At 47.5% G+C, this 19220-nt stretch overlaps 1 protein-coding gene across 2 annotated transcripts in view; it reads right to left on the bottom strand.

The window, feature by feature from the left end:
- Window positions 1-19220, bottom strand: part of CADM3 (cell adhesion molecule 3) — a 456473-nt gene that overhangs the window by 50881 nt on the left and 386372 nt on the right. For both annotated transcript variants that reach the window (XM_073567238.1, XM_073567239.1), the window contains exon 6: window positions 11606-11696. In XM_073567238.1, the coding sequence (XP_073423339.1) occupies window positions 11606-11696 (91 nt within the window). The remainder of the gene's footprint in view (window positions 1-11605; window positions 11697-19220) is intronic.

Genomic DNA, 19220 nt, shown 5'->3' on the forward strand with positions numbered 1-19220 from the left:
GGCTTACTCCGCTCTCTCTAGCAAGTGTCTGACATGAGCTTACTCCGCTCACACTAGTAAATGTCTGAGATAGGCTTACTCTGCTCTCCCTAGTAAGTGTCTGACATGGGCTTGCTCCACTCTTCCAAATAAGTGTCTGACACGGGCTTACTCCACTCTCCCTAGTAAGTGTCTGACATGGGCTTGCTCTACTCTCCCTAGTAAGGGTCTTACACGGGCTTACTCCGCTCTCCCTAGTAAGTATTTATAGGAAAACAAGAGGAGTGACGGATTCAGATAGTTAATAAAATGATTACATACTTTTTATAAGTAGCAATCGATATGAACAATATACAAAAAAGCATTGTAGCAAAAAACACATGGGACAAAGAATGGGGGTAAGTAATTGCTCTCCCTAGTAAGTCTCTGACATGGGCTTTACTCTGCTCCCACTAATAAATGTCTGACGCAGGCTTACCCCACTCTTCCTAGTAAGTGTCTGACATGGGCTTACTCCGCTCACCCTAATAAATGTCTGACACAGGCTTACTCTGCTCTCCCTAGTAAGTGGCTAACATGGCCTTGCTCCTCTCTCCCTAATAAGTGTCTGACATGGGCTTACTCCGCTCTCCCTAGTAAGTGTCTGACACGGGCTTAATCTGCTCACCCTAGTAAATGTCTGACATGGGTGAACGGGGGTGGACTGACCTATGGACCTGTCTGATAAAGAGGAAAAATCTAAAAGGTGATGTGTACAATGCTTTATTCTGACTTTAATATATATGTGTGGGACAACAGCTAGAATTAGTGAAAGATCGTGTAGTACCAGGTTTTGGCCACAAGATGGGGGCATAGAGTAATGAGAAAAGGACTTAACAGCAAGTTTTAGGCTAGGGAAACTGCAGAGTCAAGGTGGGCGGAGTCACAGCACTGGGAAGGGGATTTCCAGGATGAGGAGATAAAAGGAAGGAGAGTCCCAGGGGCAAGGCAGACATCCAGGAGGCGACAACAGGAAGAAGAGCTCAGGAGAAGATGGAGGAAGGAAGAGCTCAGGAAAAGATTAGAGGAGAGAAACAGAGACTCGCAGGAGGGTGGCCCTGAGAGGACAGCTGCAGGCCAGGATGGCACTGACTAGAGGAGGCCTGAGGTACCGGATGGCTGGACGCTGAAGGAGCAGTAAGTGTTGCAGCAGGCAGACTCGGTCGGGGGAAGCTCTGTGGCCATGGCCCTAACGGCAGCCACAGTGAGGGAACCTAGGGGTCTTCGCCAAACAGGAGTAGGAGGAGGTGACAGGTACCCGGCATCGAGGCAGAAGCTGTTGTGTTTGCTGTGGATGTCAAGAGGACACCCAATAAAGTAGGACCTGATTGAACAAATTTATGTGTCTGTCTCCAGTCTATTCCGCAGCTGAAAGGGACCATCCCCCAGTCGCCACATGTACTACAAGTGGCATAGTCGACAGGATCATCACCACCCAATACACCAACGCCGGCGGTGAGACTGAGCCGAAGATTTAAAGGACTCGAGCCTAACGGGTTGAAGATTTGCTGGAGTGGATTACAATCTGGGACTGTGATTGGGATTGCCAGATTTGACCCTGAGTAACACTGCTGGAAAAGCTGGGTGCCATTGCAGAAAAGCTGGGTACTCTTCTACATTAACAGACTACAGGCCGGATTTGACTAAAAAGGAATCCTGAAAGAGACTTTGCGCACCTCCAGAAATGGCAACCGTTGGGATGGAGGAAGTTGGTGCTATATTGGACTACCAGGGGCAGCTATGCCGAGCCCACCCCTGGGGGGAGCGGTGCACATCGAGTGACAATCTCCCCTTTGGGAAAGCTGGGTGCCACTACTTGAAAACTGGGCACCCTCCCACGTTAAAGGACTACAGCTGGAGCTGGGAGCCATTGCAAAAGCAGCAAGCTCTCACTCGTCCTGAAGACCTGCCGCAGATGGAGTCCTCGACATCTGAGCCTGCAGACCCAGAGCCGGATCACCTAGCGGAGGTGCGCCCTCACTTTCTAAAGCCCACGCCGGAGTCGGAGACAGCACGGGAAGCGGGACCCGCTCTTTAGCCATTGGAGCAGTCGGAACCATCGGGCCTGGAGGCCGGTCCTGCCGGATGGCGGGATGAAGAACAGCTGCAGGTCAGGAAGGCACTGACTAGAGGAGGCCCGAGGTACCGGACGGCTGGGCACTGAAGCAGCAGTGTCGCAGCGGGCACACTCGGTCGGGGAAAGCACTGTGGCCGTGGGCCTAACGGCAGCCACAGTGAGGGAAACTAGGGGTCTTCGCCGAACAGGAGTAGGAGGATGTGACAGGTACCCGGACTTAGGGGCAGAAGCTGTCGTGCTTGCTGTGGATGTCAAGAGGACACCCAATAAAAGACCTGATTGCACGGATTTCTGCGTCTGTCTCCAGTCTGTTCCGCAGCCAAAAAGGACCACCCCTCAGTTGGCACACGTACTACATGGGCTTACTCCACTCACCCTAGTAAATGTTTGACACAGGCTTACTCTACTCTCCCCAGTAAGTGTCTGACATGGGCTAGCTCCACTCTCCCTAATTAGTGTTTGACACGGGCTTACTCCACTCTCCCTGGTAAGTGCCTGACATGGGCTTGCTCTGCTCTCCCTAGTAAGGGTCTGACACAGGCTTACGCCGTTCTCCCTAGAAAGTGTCTGACATGGGCTTACTCCGATGTCTCTAGTAAGTGTCTGACATGGTCTTACTTCGCTCACCCTAGTAAATGTCTGACACAGGCTTACTCCTCTCTCCCTAGTAAGTGTCTTACATGGGTTTACTCCACTCTCCTTAGTAAGTGTCTGACATGGGCTTACTCAGCTCTCCCTAGTAAGTGTCTTAAACGGGCTTACTCCGCTCTCCTTAGTAAGTGTCTTACACGTGCTTACTCTGCTCTCCCTAATAAGTGTTTTACACAGGCTTACTCCACTCTCCCTAGCAAGTGTCTGGCAGGGGCTTACTACGCTCTCCCTAGTAAGTGTCTGATAAATGCTTACTCCGCTCTTCCTATTAAATGTCGACAGTCATGTGCACTGCAGTTTTAGCGGTCAACTCAGCTCATCGCAAGAACTGCAGTGTACGTGAACTTCCAGCTCAAACAAGGTACGACATTTAAATTAGTACACATGCATAGTAAGCTGCGTTCCCGCACTTAATACACATGTGACTAAGAAGATACACTGTGGTTTTACCGCATCTAATGATAGTGAAGAGTAATTTATAAAGAGACGGAGCGTCTCCGCTACATAAATTAACATGCTGCATCTCCGCAGGGAAGCCAGAGACATCTCAGGACACATCGTGGAGATGGGATTTCATGAAATCCCATCCACTATGCTGTAACATCTGGCTGCTATGGGTTTGACGCTGTGGCGGGCTTACTCTGCTCTCCCTAGTAAGTGTCTGACACGGGCTTACTCCGCTCTCCCTAGTAAGTGTCTGATACGGACTAAGACTGTGTTCACAAGTTGCGTTTTTTTGCGTTTTCGCAGCAGTTTTTAACTTGTGATTTTGCCGCGAAAACGCAAAAAAAACAGCATCCCATGAAATCCTATGGGATTCCTTAATGCTGTGCTAATGCTGCGGATTTTCCCGCGGTGGAATCACACTGTGGAAAAATATGCAGCATGCTCATTATTTTGCTGAATCGCGGCGATTCCGCCCACATAGGAATGCATTGTTCTGCTTACTTTCCGCATGTGGCTGTGCCCACCATGCGAAAAGTAAGCAGAACATTTGCGGATGGTACACAGGGGGTGGAGGAGAGGAGATTCTCCTCCAGGCTTTGGGTACCATATCCCTGTAAAAAATAGAATTAAAATAAAAAATCGGGTTATATTCACCTTTCGGCGTCCCGCGCAGCCTTACCGATGCTCCAGCCAACTCCCATTCCCAGTAATGCCTTGCGGCAAGAACCTGTGATGATGTAGTGGTCTCGCGAGACCGCTACAGTATCGTGAGACCGCTACGTCATCAAAGGTATCGCATGGCATTACTGGGAACGGGAGCATCGCAATGATCGGGAACACTGCGTGGGACGTCGGAAGGTGAGAAAAACACAATTTCTTTTATTTTTTATTATTTTTCACAGATCTTTTTACTACTGATGCTGCATAGGCGGCCTCAATAGTAAAAAGTTGATCACACTCGTCAAACACTATGTTTGATGAGTGTGACCAACCTGTCAATCAGTTTTTGAAGCGATGCTAGAGATCGCTTGGAAAACGCTAGTGTTCTGCAAGCTAATTACACTTGCAAATCACTAGTTTTTCCACGGGAAAATCACGGGAATTTAAAATGCGGTTATCCCGCAGAATGGAATTCCGGAATTCCCACGGTAACTTCCGCGGGAGTTCGGCAACGTGTGCACTTAGCACTTCACTCTCCCTAATAAGTGTCTGACTTGGGCTTACTCTGCTCTTCCTAGTAAGTTTCTGACATGGGCTTACTCTGCTCTTTCCATTACACCACATGTATGCCCAGCCAAGTGTGTTTGGAGGAATAGGTAGAGGTAACTGCTGAAATCGATTAAGCCCAAAGTACCCACTCTAAAGATTGCAAGTTATCACGTAGACACTAGATAAGCGTTAAGCTGCTGATCACTAAGGCTCGCACTGTTGGACCCTCAGTAGATTCTAAGAATGGGGCTCTGAAGTGTCTACTTTTATCAGAGTGATATTGGCACATGCTCTATTCATTGTCGGTGGGGTTATAGTTACATAAATGGTGTGGTAGATACAAATTCATAGTCTAGAGCTACAGCTGTAGTTTCCATAGTTGGACTTTACTGAAAAAAAATCCAAACGTTAAAGCCTATGGGCACTTTAGGGGAAATTTTTTTTTTACTTAAATGCATGTATTTTGAGCTAAAAGACAGGGGCCAGAGTGAGCCGCACAACCTCCCCCCCAGCGGCTAAGTGGAGGCCATTCAAGACAGTGGGTTGGAGGGAAGGGGTTAATTATCCCAGGGGGTGGAGGAGGTGGATAAAGGGGGGTATATTAGGAGGCTTATGGGGGCGGTTACCTTTAGTTCCCACTCCGGAGCCACGAGGGATTGCCCCCATATCTGCGGTCCTGGAGAGACTGCAGGCGGCAGCAGAGGCGCAGCCTGATGGATGGCTAGAGGAGCATGTGACCAGGATCATCGGGGGAGGAGGGGGGTCGGCCGCCGTTGCTTCTCCCCGTGCAAGGCGGCGGGTGAGGCCTCCAGAGCGCCTGTCCCCGGATGCTGCGCCAACCACCCAACGCCGGCGTCGGAGCCCCTCCAGGGACCCTTCGGCTCGGGTGCCTGCTGGTAGGTGTGCTGGCAGGCCCCGGGCCAGGAGAAATCCACGGGCCAGCCTGGATGCAGCGGCAGTCGCTAGGCCTTCTCACAGGCCTGATCTGGAGGCAGGGCCTGCCCGCGCCTGACCGGCGCGGATGGATGATGTCACGGCAGGCCACCATGGAGTTGGGCGGCCTGCCTGCTCGGTGCGTGGCGGCGGGGAGAGGGCAAGCGTGGGTGGATTATCGGGCGGCAGGCCCCGACGGTCGGGGCGGGTGAGTGTGCCCTGTGATGCGGGCCCCCTGACTGGACCAGCGGTGGGGGAGGACCAAGGACAGAGCAACAGACAGTCGGTGGGGGGTGCGGGCGGTGGGTGGCCACAGGCACCAGCGCCTGTGCCTATGCAGCCCGCTGGCCTCAGCGGGGGTCGGAGCAATGAAGATCTCATAAGAGAATGACCCGGGAGTGCAGCGGTGTCAAGAGAGCCTGTTTCGGTGAGTATTGACCTCTGGGGACAAAGGGTCTGAGGCGAAGCTCCAGTTTTGACACATAGCGAGATTCGGGAATGGCGGATGGAGGAGACACAGCGTCCTCGCAGCCCGGTGAGTATGGCTCTTTGGCTTGTCTGTCATCATCCCTAGTGAGGTCCCCTGCAGTCGGGAGCGGGGTAGGGGGCCGGCCGGTGGCGTTAGGACATGTAGTGGGGGAACAGGGCCCGTCAACAATCGGGGGCTTGGGGAGATTTTAGCTCCCATGCGGGATTTGTTGGCACGGATGGAGGGAGTTAGAGAGCCATCAGCGCATTTAGCCGCCTGGGTGGGGTCGCAGGAGCGAGGGGCCGGCCCGTCGGGGGCGGCTACCGGGGTCTCAGTGGGCCGAGCGGATCCTGTGTCTGTTTCAGTTCAGACTGAAAAAGAGAAGGAATGTTGGATCCATTTAGATGATAGGGCCTACAGGGAGGTGTATGTATGCTTTGAGGGCCCACTGGGTGCTCATCTTAAAAAGGAGGTGCGGGAAAAGATCTGGAAGGATGAGTACGTCGAGATTTTTTCCCTGCTACCGCTGGAAAAGTTCAATTTGGATAAGGAAAAGAAGGACGATAGCAAAAAAAGAGGAGGAAAAACGGAGATGGCATTTGATTCCGCTAACGTTCGCTAATTGGCTCCAGGTGTTTGCAATTTTGGCTAGCGTGATTGGTGAGAAGGCGCCTGAGAACTGTTCTCCTCTTTTTTGTTATTTAAATTCGATTGGGAGGTGTATAGGGTATGGGGGGGTCAGTCTTGGCTCCGTTACGACGAGCAGTTTAGGCAGAGGAAGGCGGTTCGTCCAGCGATTAGGTGGGATCAGGAAGACATAAGTCTGTGGTTGAAGGTTATGACACAGACTAAGCTCGGACATTCCTTTCCTGGGGGGGCGGTTCTTCAAATGCGCAAAGCGGTGGTCAAGGGGCAGGCGGTCAGTCGGGGAAGTTGGGCACCCAGAAACATTGTCTCTGCTGGCAATTTAATGATGGGCAGTGTAAATTCGGGGCGAGCTACAAATTCAAGCACCTTTGCTCCCATTGTAGCGGAACCTCGCGTGGTGTTTCCAGATGCTTTAGGAAGCAGAAAGGAAAAGCAGAGAGTGGTAATTCCAAAGGGGGAGACGCCAGTGAAACTGGCCGTGATGGCCCCTTATCTAAATAGGTTTCCAGATGGTGTGAAGGTGGAACTGTTGTTGTTTCAGGGACGGTTTTAGAATTCCTGACCCTCCTTTTGAGATACCATGGGGGCTGAAGAATCTCAGGTCAGCAGACCTGTATGGTGGGGTGGTGTCGGAAAAGTTGGCAAAGGAAGTTCAGTTGGGAAGGATGTCGGGGCCGTTTAAGATCCTCCGTTCGAGGATTTGGTCGTTTCGCCCCTGGGGGTGGTGCCGAAGAAAGAGCCGAATAAGTTTAGGCTCATTCATCACCTGTCTTTCCCTCATGGTAGGTCGGTGAATGATGGAATTGATCCGGAACTGTGCTCAGTGGTGTATACGTCTTTTGATGAGGCGGCAAAGTGGGTCCGGAGGTGTGGAAAGGGGGCACTTTTGGCTAAAACGGATATCAAGTCGGCGTTTCGGTTGCTCCTGGTTCATCCAGAGAGTGTTAGGTTGTTGGGCTGTTACTGGGGGGGGGGGATTTTTTGTTGATAGGTGTTTGCCAATGGGCTGCTCGGTTTCTTGCGCGTTTTTTGAGGCATTCAGTTCTTTTCTCGAATGGGTTGTCCGGGATGTGTCGGGTTTTGATTCTTTGATTCATTACCTAGATGATTTTTTGTGTATCGGTCCAGGTGAATCAGGCTGTTGTGAGAGGTTGCTTGGGGCCGTGGAGTGGGTAGCTGAGCGTTTTGGCATACTGCTTGCTCCAGGAAAAATGGAGGGGCCTTGTACTTGCCTGTCTTTTTTGGGAATCTTGATTGATTCGATGGCTTGGGAGTTCCGTTTACCGGAGGATAAGGTGAAGGCGTTGCGGGATGAGGTGTCTCGAGCTAGACGGGTGAAGAAATTGTCATTAAGAGAGGTTCAGTCACTACTTGGTAAATCGAATTTTGCTTGTCGCGTTATTCCAATGGGTAGGGTCTTTTCTTGGCAGTTGGCGAGCGCTACGGCGGGAGTGCGGGCCCCACAGCATTTTGTTCGACTTACCAGTGAACATAAGGCGGATTTGGAGGTGTGGGACAAGTTTTTGGAGCAATACAATGGACGATCGTTGCTCATGGAGGAGGCAGTTGTAAATGATGAGTTGGATCTGTTTATGGACCAGTCTGGTGGAGTGGGTTTCAGTCTGGTGGAGTGGGTTTTGGGGCATATTTTAGGGACCAATGGTGCGTGGCCTGACGAGTGGTTTCAGCTAGGCCTTGTTAAGAATATTGCTTTGTTGGAGATTTTTCCCATATTGGTGGCGGTGAACCTGTGGAAGGAGGAGTTTCGGAATAGAAGAGTCCGTTTTATTTGTGACAACATGGGAGTGGTGTGCTCCATTAACAGCTTGACTGCATCCTCTCCTCCGGTGATTCGAGTTCTGCGGCAGTTAGTTTTAACTTGTTTATCGGTTAATGCTCATGTGATGGCTTCTCATGTGCCAGGTATTAGGAATTAAATTGCTGATTCTTTGTCTCATTCGCAGTTCGGACTTTGGCCCCGGATGCGGAGGAAGAGGGTCTGGAGTGTCCAGCCAGGCTTTGGAAGGTGGTCTCAGGGCTGCAGAACCTCTAATATGGGCATCTCTGTCTTCTGGTACTTGGTCGATCTACGAGTCAGTTTGGAGTTCTTGGGAAAACTGGTTGGGGACAAGTTCGTATGGCACCTCCGGGGAGGATCAGTTGGGCGCGTTGCTGGCGTGGCTGGGTTTTGGGGTGGAAGAGGGTTGGTCAGTGTCTAGGGTAGGGCAGGTTAGGGCCAGTTTAGCTTTTGGATTTAAATTGCGGGGTCAGGTTGATTTGACCAAGTGTTTTTTGGTCAGCCAGGCCATCAAAGGGTTCAGACGTCAGGGCAATAGGGCGGATTTCCGGCGTCCGCTGTCATTTGGCATTCTTGAACGGTTGGGGGCGGTGTTGGTCGATGGTTGTGTGTCAAGGTTTGAGTGTTCTCTTTTTCGGGTGGCTTTTTCCCTTGCCTTTTTAGGGGCATTGAGGGTGGGGGAGTTGGTATATCCAGGACGGTATTCCAGTGGGGGTTGTTGGATAGGGACGTGGTTGTGGGTGATGGTGGTTTGGCGTTTTGGATAAGGCGGTCTAAAACGGACCAGGAGGGTAGGGGAAAAAGGGTGGTTTTGGGAGCAGTGCCAGGTTCCCTGATGTGCCCAGTGCGCTGTTTGCAGTATTACAGGTCGTGGCAACAGAGTGGCGAGGGGCCATTGCTGCGTCATGCTGACGGTTCCTTCTTGTCAATGTTCCAGTTTGTGGCGGTTTTTCGCAAAGGTCTGGACAGATTGGGTATTGATGGGTCTAGATTTGCTTCTCACTTTTTCAGGATTGGGGCAGCTACGGAAGCAGCGGTTGGGGGCTTGGGATCAAAGGTAATACAGCGGATTGGATGGTGGGAATCGGGGCATTACAGGTCGTACGTTCGACCAGGGGCGTTGGGTGAGGAGCTAAATTAGGCAGAGAATGTTGGTTTAATTTGTTTGCCCCTTGGTTGGTTAATGGTGTTTTTTTTGTCATTACAGGTTGCACTCCTTTGCTGGTGTGGATCCTGGGCCATTCCTTTGCTTATTGGAGTGCTCGGCATGCGGACGTTCGGCGAGAAGGGTGGCAGCTGGGTTTTTCACGAAGTGTGGAGGTAATCAGGTCGTTGGGTTTTAGGGGTATGGGTTGGAACAGGGTTTTGCAGGAGGTGCATAATAGCGCTAGGCTTGATAAGGACCCCGATATTTTAGTTCCTCATGCAGGGGAAAATGATTTGGGGGTTCGTCCTTTTCGTGAATTAGTCAAGGATATTAAGCATGATCTTCTACGTTTGTGGTTGTCTTTTCAGGGGTTAACTGTGGTATGGTCGGAGATTGTCCCGAGAAAGACTTGACGGCATGTGAGATCGGTTGTCAAGTTAAATAGGGCAAGTATAAAGGTTAATAGGGCGGTGTCTAATTTCGTGGTTAGGAATGGGGGGGTGTCGGTTCGTCATTTTGACCTGGAGAGAGGGAGTGGGGAGTTTTGGCTGGCTGATGGTATTGATCTGAATGACGTGGGCATTGATTTGTGGGCATTGGGTCTGCAGGACGGTATTGAGAGGGCCATAGCATTTCGGTGTGGGGGGGTCTCAGGCAATCGAGGTTTTCAATTGCCTTCGTTGTGGGGTTTGGGGGGAGGGGGTCCTTGAAGTTGATGCTAAATTGGTTTTGGGGGATCTGTGGTAATATGGATTCCTCAATGTTATTATCCGTGGTTTGGGTTTGGTGATTTGGTGGACTTCCGGCAGTGGTTGTTCGGATCCCAAGGGATTAAGTGGACAGTGCAACCCCGATGGGGTACTGGTGCTCCCGAGCCAGTGGGGTAACGGCTGGGAGTAATTTATGGTATGTGTTTGTCCACAAAAACTATTCTTTACGTTTTGGTCACCAGATTTGAGAGCTTCAAGGACCCTCCCCAAGGTTGCGTTTATATTTATAACTGTTGTATGTTACTTAAATAAAAGGCTGCTATGGCCATTATATTCCATTCTGGTGTCCTGGTGTTATTTGCGGCTCAGGTGGGTTGGGAGTTCATTGGGGATTAGTGGTTGGTAGAGGCAACCCAGCCGCACATCGCCAACTCCAATGTCATGAAATTTTTGCAGTTCTATTTAAATAAAAATTTTGCACTGTTTGCTTTTTCCTTGCACATTGCAGAATGAGCTAACTGAGAATCCTTCAGTTAACTAGATCTGACAGTGAACTGGATCGTAACACTTCTATGTTCCTACTGCTAAGCTTCTCTTAGCTGATTTATCACCTCAAGGTGGAGCTCATCTTTTATGTGTTCTGTGGTCAAAAATCAGATGAGTGGAGCTCAGGGATTTTGTCAGTACAAGCTGACTTACGGTTTGTTATAGAGGGCAAACTTTTGAATGAAACCCAAAATAAATGCATTTTGTCTGCTTGATCTCCATCAATCCCAAAAACATCCCAAACTTGACTTGTGTGAACAGAGCGGTATTGAGCATGTGTGACCACTGCTTCATTTCCTCTCCATCGGAGTGGTAGACGCACATGCTCTCTACTGCTTTGGGTCCCCCACTCTCTGGATTGCTGGAGGTATCTAAAGTGATCAGACATTTTTTGCCCAATAATCCCTTTCAAATATGTCCTAAATCTTGGAAAACCCCTTTGATGGCATGTTGCGAGGGAATCATTTATTTGTGGTCTAAAATCCCAGCTTCTTAACTATGCTGCTGTATTCTCGACCTTCAAGTGCGCGCCGCTCCCCTGCTTACCAATCTCCTGCTTACATGAGAAGCTGTGCGCTCCTGATGATAGACAGTGCTTACAAGAGCCATGGTCCCAACTGTGTGCTCCTCTGTACTGAGAAATGAAGCAGTTTTCCATCTGCAGTATTGGAGGAGCGATCCAACGATCTGGCTAGCTTCAGAGCAGCGCTGGCAAGCTCTACAGCCATAAGCATGTAAGCACCATGCTCGTTGCCTAGGAGAGCAGCCACCTCTTATACACTACTAAGGTGGCCGGTAACCTTGGCTATGAGTAGTTAAAATTAATCAATAGTAATTAAAAATACCTCCGTTCTTGAAAACCAAGATTACCATTGGCCCCAAAAGATCTAGTGGCCCCCAGTATCCTCCTCAGTCCTGCTAGCTATGCTTAATATGACATGTCTATACTCACTCAGGATTTCCATAGGCATCACATTGCAGTTGCAGCCTGTCCCCCTCCCTTGGCATGTTAGGCCGAGACTCAATCTTTGCTGTTGGAAGGTCTGTAAGAAAAATGACAAAATAAATGACACAATTACCAAAGCTTAAGATAAAAGTCACACATCATGTCACACACAATATTCAATAGGCCCAAATTAGAAAGACTTTTCTAATAAAATGTTATGAAAATTGCCCATAAGGAAGAATGGTTTAAGATTCCTTAGGAACACTAAGGAACCAGAGGGAAAACAATCATAACAGCCAGAGGGGCAGCAGGTCATAACAGCTAGAAGGGCAGCAGGTCATAACAGCAAGAGGGGAAGCAGGTCGTAACAGCCAGAGGAAGAGAAAGTCATAACAGCCAGAGGAAGAGAAAGTCATAACAGCCAGAGGAAGAGCAGGTCATAACAGCCAGAAGGTGAGCAGGTCATAACAGCCAGAAGAAGAGCAAGTCATAACAGCCAGAAGTCGAGCAGCTCATAACAGCCAGAAGTCGAGCAGCTCATAACAGCCAGAGGGAAAGCAGGTCATAACAGCCAGAGGGAGAGCATGTCATAACAGCCAGAGGGACAGCAGGTTATAACAGCCAGAAGGACAGCAGGTCATAACAGCCAGAGGAAGAGCAAGTCATAACAGCCAGAGGAAGAGCAGGTCATAACAGCCAGAAGGTGAGCAGGTCATAACAGCCAGAGGGAGTGCAGGTCATAACAGCCAGAGAGAGAGCAGATCATAACAGCCAGAGGGACAGCAGGTCATAACAGGCAGAGGGAGAGCAGGTCATAACAGGCAGAGGGACAGCAGGTCATAACAGCCAGACAGACAGCAGGTCATAACAGCCAGAGAAAGAGCAGGTCATAATAGCCAAAAGGCGAGCAGGTCATAACAGCCAGAGGGAAAGTAGGTCATAACAGCCAGAGAGACAGCAGGTCATAACAGGAAGAGGGACAGCATGTCATAACAGCCAAAGTGAGAGCAGGTCATAACAGCCAGTAGGACAGCAGGTCATAACAGACAGTAGGTCATAACAGCCAGAAGGACAGCAGGTAATAACAGCAAGAGGGACAGCAGGTCATATCAGCCAGAATAGCTCTATTAATTCTGAAACTACATAATCAGTAAAAATGGCATTTTGTGACAAATTTGGAGAAACATCTTGTCTTCTTAGTTCTGTTAAGCAATTTACTCTGTTCTCTTTTCATTAGTTTATTGCAAACAGCAGAATGTTTGTAGGGTTTTGCTAATCTAATTTGCAATCAGGACAGGTTGAATAATTTTGCAGCTATATGAATGTAAACCACAACAAGCATCTTTTCTAGGCACATACATAAATAAACCTCCAAGGCCATGATAATGACTCAAAACAACCTGATAACTGAAGGAGTTCCAACCAGTGGCTCTTTAGCTATTGCCAAATCCCAATTCTCATCATGTACAGACAGACAGTCTTGGGGAATGAGAGCTGCAGGATGGAAAGTTCTGCTCCTCATGGTAAAGTAAAGCAATTATTAAACAGTATTTCATGATAATGTTTCCACTGGGCGGCGCTGTTTTACGACTTTTTAATGGAAGGAAATAAACTACCTCTGAGATCCGGCCAGTGCACATTTCTTCCAGGGAATGAACTTGGCTCAGGTAGTGTATGATTTGGGTATATTTTCACTTTATTGTGGAACCTCATGTCTGACTCATTTTGCTGCAAAGCAGACGAAGCTATAAAGTTTCTGCTAACTCCATTCAAAGTTTAGCTCACACCTCTCTCTATTCATCCGCTAAGTGCCGATGCTTTATGAAGCACAGACCGGCGCTCCGGATAACGTAGCAGATCCTTAACACTTTGGAACAAATACATAAATCTAATAATGACAGAGTGGCTCGGGATAAGACACAGAAGACTCACGGCCAAATACGGCTGATTTTATCATGCGCGCTCGCTGGGAAAGTGGCAGGCTCTGGGGAAATATATGAATGTGCTGCAATGCCTCAGGGGGAATGTCGTCAGGAGGATGGATCTGGTGTCTGAGTGAGGGGGTGAAGGGTCTAGTGCGGGATCGGCAAAAATCAGGGCACCGTGCGCAAAGCAGTAATATATAGGGGCTGTGGGATGCGAAAGGACCACAGGCGGCACTGCCAGAATGTATGATAGCAGCGCTGAGTGATGGCCGCCCGCAGGCTTGTAACCGCCAATTAATCACTTGTAGACTTGTATTATGTAAACATTATTTGGTCGTTGTTTTGGTATTTTTGCACTTTAGTTTTTTTTCATCCCCTATTTCGAAGAGCCATAAGATTTTTTTTAAATTTCTTCAGCCATATAGGGTTTTTTTTTTTTTTGCGATATAGGTTATAATTTTGAATGACAACATTCATTTAATATATAGGAGAAGTGTCAGACTGGGGTGCCAAGGGCCCACCCGTAACATTGACTTTGGGGGGCCCACTTTCCACCTGCATGCAAATATTACACTACCCTCCATCACAAATTTACCTATATCTCTATATAATAATAATAATAATAATAAACAAGGTAGTTTGGTTAATGAATGATGACTGAGATGATGCTTTTTCTTTACAGAGTGAATCAAGTGAATTATGCCAAGTACTGCCCATACAGTGGGGTTGGAGCCCCAGATTTGCACAGGGGCCCACTGGGGGATTCCCCTGTTACTCTATGGGCCAGTCCGAGCCATAGGAGAAAAATAAAACAAGTAAATATAAATATATATTTTAATTTTTCTTTTTATCAGTATTCATTGCGAGTTAGAAATGATCTGGTAATGTACGGCAATTTGCCAGGTCAGTACGATTACAAATATTTATAAATTTTGTAATTTAAAAAAAATTAAAACGGGTTTTGTTACTCTTCTTGGAAATCCATTGATCCCTCAATAAACCGTTTAAATGTCACTGTGAAAGGTTACAGCGGCACCTACATGGTTAAGCAGCAGCAATCAGAGCGAACTTTCAACTGTGGTTATAAACTGGAGAGGGTTTTGGAGACATTGATTTATGGGTTTGGCATAGCTTCGGAGCACTGTGAGTAGTGTCACTGCTACGTGGGGAATTTGGTGGGAACTTTTATGGGAACACAGAAACTCGCAATTAGGACATCGATAAAAGTGGCGATAAGCTGCTGGCTTTGTGATGTCGCTATTGTGAGTGGAGCGAATGTGATACGTGCGCTGTCTCCCCGTCACAGACTGTGTCTCCGCCGTGCAGACACTGCCGCAGCTCTGGAGCAAGCGCACACAGTAAATTAAGCTGGGGTCGTACACCCACACAGTGCGCATGTGGGGAGCTACTTGTCACTGTGCGAGGGCGGGAATACGGAGAGGATTCCTGTGACGTCGGGCCAGTACTACAGACCAATCAAAGTGTCGGGTGTGGATAAGATGACGAGACCGTGACTGAAGCCAATGGAAGCCCACCCTCGGACTGAAAGACAAGGTAAAATATGACTATAACCCTTACTGGTCTATCAGCACAAAATTACATTTCAAACCAAGCACAGGGGCTTGGTGCACCTTTGGTGTGGCCAAACAGTTCAATGAACCTTCCCACCTCCTTGTTCCTTGATTGACAGATCTCTCTTTACAGGATCCAGAGAAGGGCTGAGATAGATGGAAAACAAGTAGATGGGAAGGTGCACTAAACGGTTTGGCTTTGCCAAGGAGACACAGAGAGTACTTGTATAGTCATTTGGCACTGATATACAAGACATTAATGATAAATTAGGTTTTTAATTTTTTTTTAACATTTCACATGTCCTGTTTGCTGTCAGCAAACTAAGCTCTTCTGAAAACTTCACCCATAACTACATCCATCATGGTCTATTGCTTTAGTGGAAACAGATAGGAGCCTTCATTGTGGTACAAATGTGTCCGTCCTGACCTAAATGTTTGGTGAGTGATGAAAATTATTAAAAATCCATGATTTTTTTATTCTGGGATACTCTGCCGAGAGACGTGTATGTTATCTGTGTTTCTACATACAGCTGTGCTCAAAAGTTTACATATCCCTGCAGAATATTTGCTATCTTGGCCTTTTTTCAGAGAATATGAATGATAACACTAAAACTTTTTCTCCACTCATGGTTAGTGGTTGGGTAAAACCATTTATTATTAAACTACTGTGTTTTCTCTTTTTAAATCATAATGACAACCCAAAACATCCAAATGACCCTTATCAAAAGTTCACATATCCTGGTGATTTTGACCTGATAACATGCACAGAAGTTGACACAAATGGGTTTGAATGGCAAGCTAAGTGAGTTTCTGAGATCCAGACAGACTCTTGCATCTTTCATCCAGCCACTGAGGTTTCTGAATTGTGAGTCATGGGGAAAGCAAAAGAATTGCCAACGGATATACGAGAAAAGGTAGTTGAACTGTATAAAATAGGAAAGGGATACAAAAAGATATCCAAGGAATTGATAATGCCATTCAGCAGCGTTCAAACTGTGATAAACAAATGGAAAATCAGGGCTCTGTAAAAACAAAACAACGGTCAGGTAGACCAGCAAAAGATTCATCCACAACTGCCAGGAGAATTGTTCGGGATGCAAAGAAAAACCCACAAATAACATCAGCTGACATACTGGACTCTCTGAAAACTAGTGGTGTGGATGTTTCAAGATGCACAATAAGGAGGCACTTGAAGAAAATTGGGCTGAATGGTCAAGTCACCAGAACAAAGCCATTACTGCGCAAATGCCACAAAGTATCTCGCCTATAATACACAAAACAGCACAGAGACAAGCCTCAAAACTTCTGGAACAAGGAAATTTGGATTGATGAGACCAAAATTGAACTTTTCGGCCACAAACATAAATGTTGTATTTGGAGAGAAGTCAACAAGGCCTATTATGAAAGGAACACCATTCCTAATGTAAACGATGGAGGTGTATGTTTTGAGGATGTGTGAGCTACAAAGACACAGGAAACCTGGTCAAAGTTGAAGGAAAGATGAATGCAGCACATTATCATCAAAAAGTGGAGGCAAATTTGCAATCATCAGCTCGGAAGCTACACATGGGGCGTACTTGGACGTTCCAACATGACAACGATCCAAAACACAAGGTCAAATCGACCTGTCATTGGCTACAGCAGAACAAAGTGAAGTTTCTGGAGTGGCCATCTCAGTCTCCTGACCTCAATATCATTGAGCGACTCTGAGGAGATCTCAAGTGTGCAGTTCATGCTAGACAGCCAAGGAATTTACAGGAACTGGAGGCTTTTTGCCAAGAGTGGGGAGCTTTACCATCTGAGAAAATAAAGAACCTCATCCACAACAACCACAAAAGACTTCAAGCTGTCACTGATGTTAGAGGTGGCAATAAATGGTATAAAGAAATGGGGTATGTAAACTTTTGATCAGGGTCATTTGGATGTTTTGGGTTGTCATTATGATTTAAAAAGAGAAAACACAGTAGTTTGACAATAAATGCCTTCACCCAACCACTAACCATGAGAGGAGGAAAAGATTTGGTGCTATCATTCATATTCTCTGAAAAAAGAAAGCAAAAATTCTTCCGGGGCATGTAAACTTTTTGAGAACAACTGTACTCACCCATTGATTATCACTAGCATGGAGTGAAATTGGAAATCTCCAAGGAGATTAATATAACCTCCATGATAGATACGGAGAGGATAAGGGAGTTACTTTGTTTTTCTAGTCTCTAGCGGAACTTGTGAGTGAATCGACATCCGCATTCATTCACGTAAGAAGGGAAAAAAATAGAAGTGTAATGTCACCTTCCTCTTACTGAGCCAACAAACACCCTACAGGGGTTAAACACCTCACACATAGACTCATACACCATAAAACCTACAAGGAGATGAACACACGCAGAGCACACAAGTCTATATCAAGGTGGATTCATCAGAAGGAAGACCACAGAAATCCTGGGAGATGTTGTAGAAATGACAGCGATGTAGGTCAATGCCTACACATAACTCTATCGTTTCCAAAACAAGGTGCTGGCACATATTGGGCATCCGCAGAGAGATTGCAGACAGTGAGAACCTCCATCTCTCTCCATAATAAAGACGGCTCTCAGCCACCCGGGTCAATATAAATTGAGTAGGATCTAGAAGGCTGCTTGTGCCTGCTGACGATCAGTCACTTGGACATGGCTGTTAACTCCAGGGGAAATTGAATCGCTTATCAAACATCTTTCAGAATAAGAGAATCCTGGCAGACTGGCTCACTTCCCAAACGGAGCGCCATGTCTGGGCCAAAAAAGATGAGTTTACTGTCAGGGGCATGAACACAAACAGAAAGTCACTGGCGGAAATGTAGAAGGCTCTAGATATTTTCCACACATCACTTAGATTAAAGGGGTTGTCCGACACCCGGCACCTCCACTGATCAGCAGTTCTCACACTCAGCAGTGACCGAATATAATCACTGAACTGAGCCGTACACTCCTTACATCCAGCCAGTGTCGATGCTGAAGATAGCTGAACAATGGTGGTGCCAGGTGTCGGACCCACACAAATCTGACATAAATAACATATTCTAAGAATAATTCCTCAATATTACAAGGCTGTACAAGGTCCTGGACCATAAGATAATGCTACTCTACTTCTACCACATCCCCAATGTTTAACGAAGTAAAGCTAACATTGATAATGCAGAGGCCTGACTAAAAAATGTTCATTTAGTTGAGGTCAGAAGAACAAAGGTTAAATCTACACTTGTGCTTTCTTAACTTTTCTTATGGCTCAACTAGAGGGAGATAACTAAATTTTAAAGAAAAACACAATTTTTTGATACTATGTCAGGAGCTGTTTGATATATATGTGGTATGATGGCCGCCAACTGGTTGTAATGTAAAGCCTGTACAGGAATTTTAGCTACCATATCATGACAATGTGATACATTTGTACGGTGAGATCTTGGGTTGGTTGACCCGTCTTCTAAACCAATACTCATATGTTTACCTTTTCGATGCCTGCTTGAGCTTGATCCTGGACTGTGTGACCTCTGTCTTGCCTGACATCTGTGCCTATTTTCCTGGACTTGATCTGGGCTATCCTCCTGACCGCACCCCTGCTGTCACGTACAGTGCAAGACAGACTAAGTGCAACACAAAGGGATGAGGGGAAGGAAGGGGAGGCCCAACACTAGGGAAGCGGGGAGTGGAGACCCCTAGGAAGATCAAACGTCACCCTGTCTGCCCTAAGAGACCCTAAATAGGTTCTGCACTTATCGCTGAGCAGGAAACCTAATCCCTACCAGACCCTAGCAGTAAGCCCTGCTTAGGGAAGGAAGAGGTGAGCTGGTCGAACCCCACTAAAACTAAAGACAGCCAGGATAAACAAAACAAGGGAGACACTTAGCTTGAGTACTCAGAGAGAAACATCAACGTCCTCCAAACTCCAGAGATGATGCTAGCAGACTGCTGCAGCTCCAAGCCTCAACAGGGAAGTGCAAATAGAAAATATCACCCGCAACTCCCAACAAGAAGTTGGGAGTTATAAACACCCAGATCCAGGTGTGACCATTAGAGCCAAGGGAGGTGGCCACTGGGTCCCAGCATCAGAAGGACCACGCAGAAGTCTGCAAAGCAAACTGTTGAGCCCCTC

This window comes from Dendrobates tinctorius, unplaced genomic scaffold (assembly GCF_039654945.1).
Source record: "Dendrobates tinctorius isolate UK_male_01 unplaced genomic scaffold, ASM3965494v1 ptg000019l, whole genome shotgun sequence".
NCBI classification, from domain to species: domain Eukaryota; kingdom Metazoa; phylum Chordata; class Amphibia; order Anura; family Dendrobatidae; genus Dendrobates; species Dendrobates tinctorius.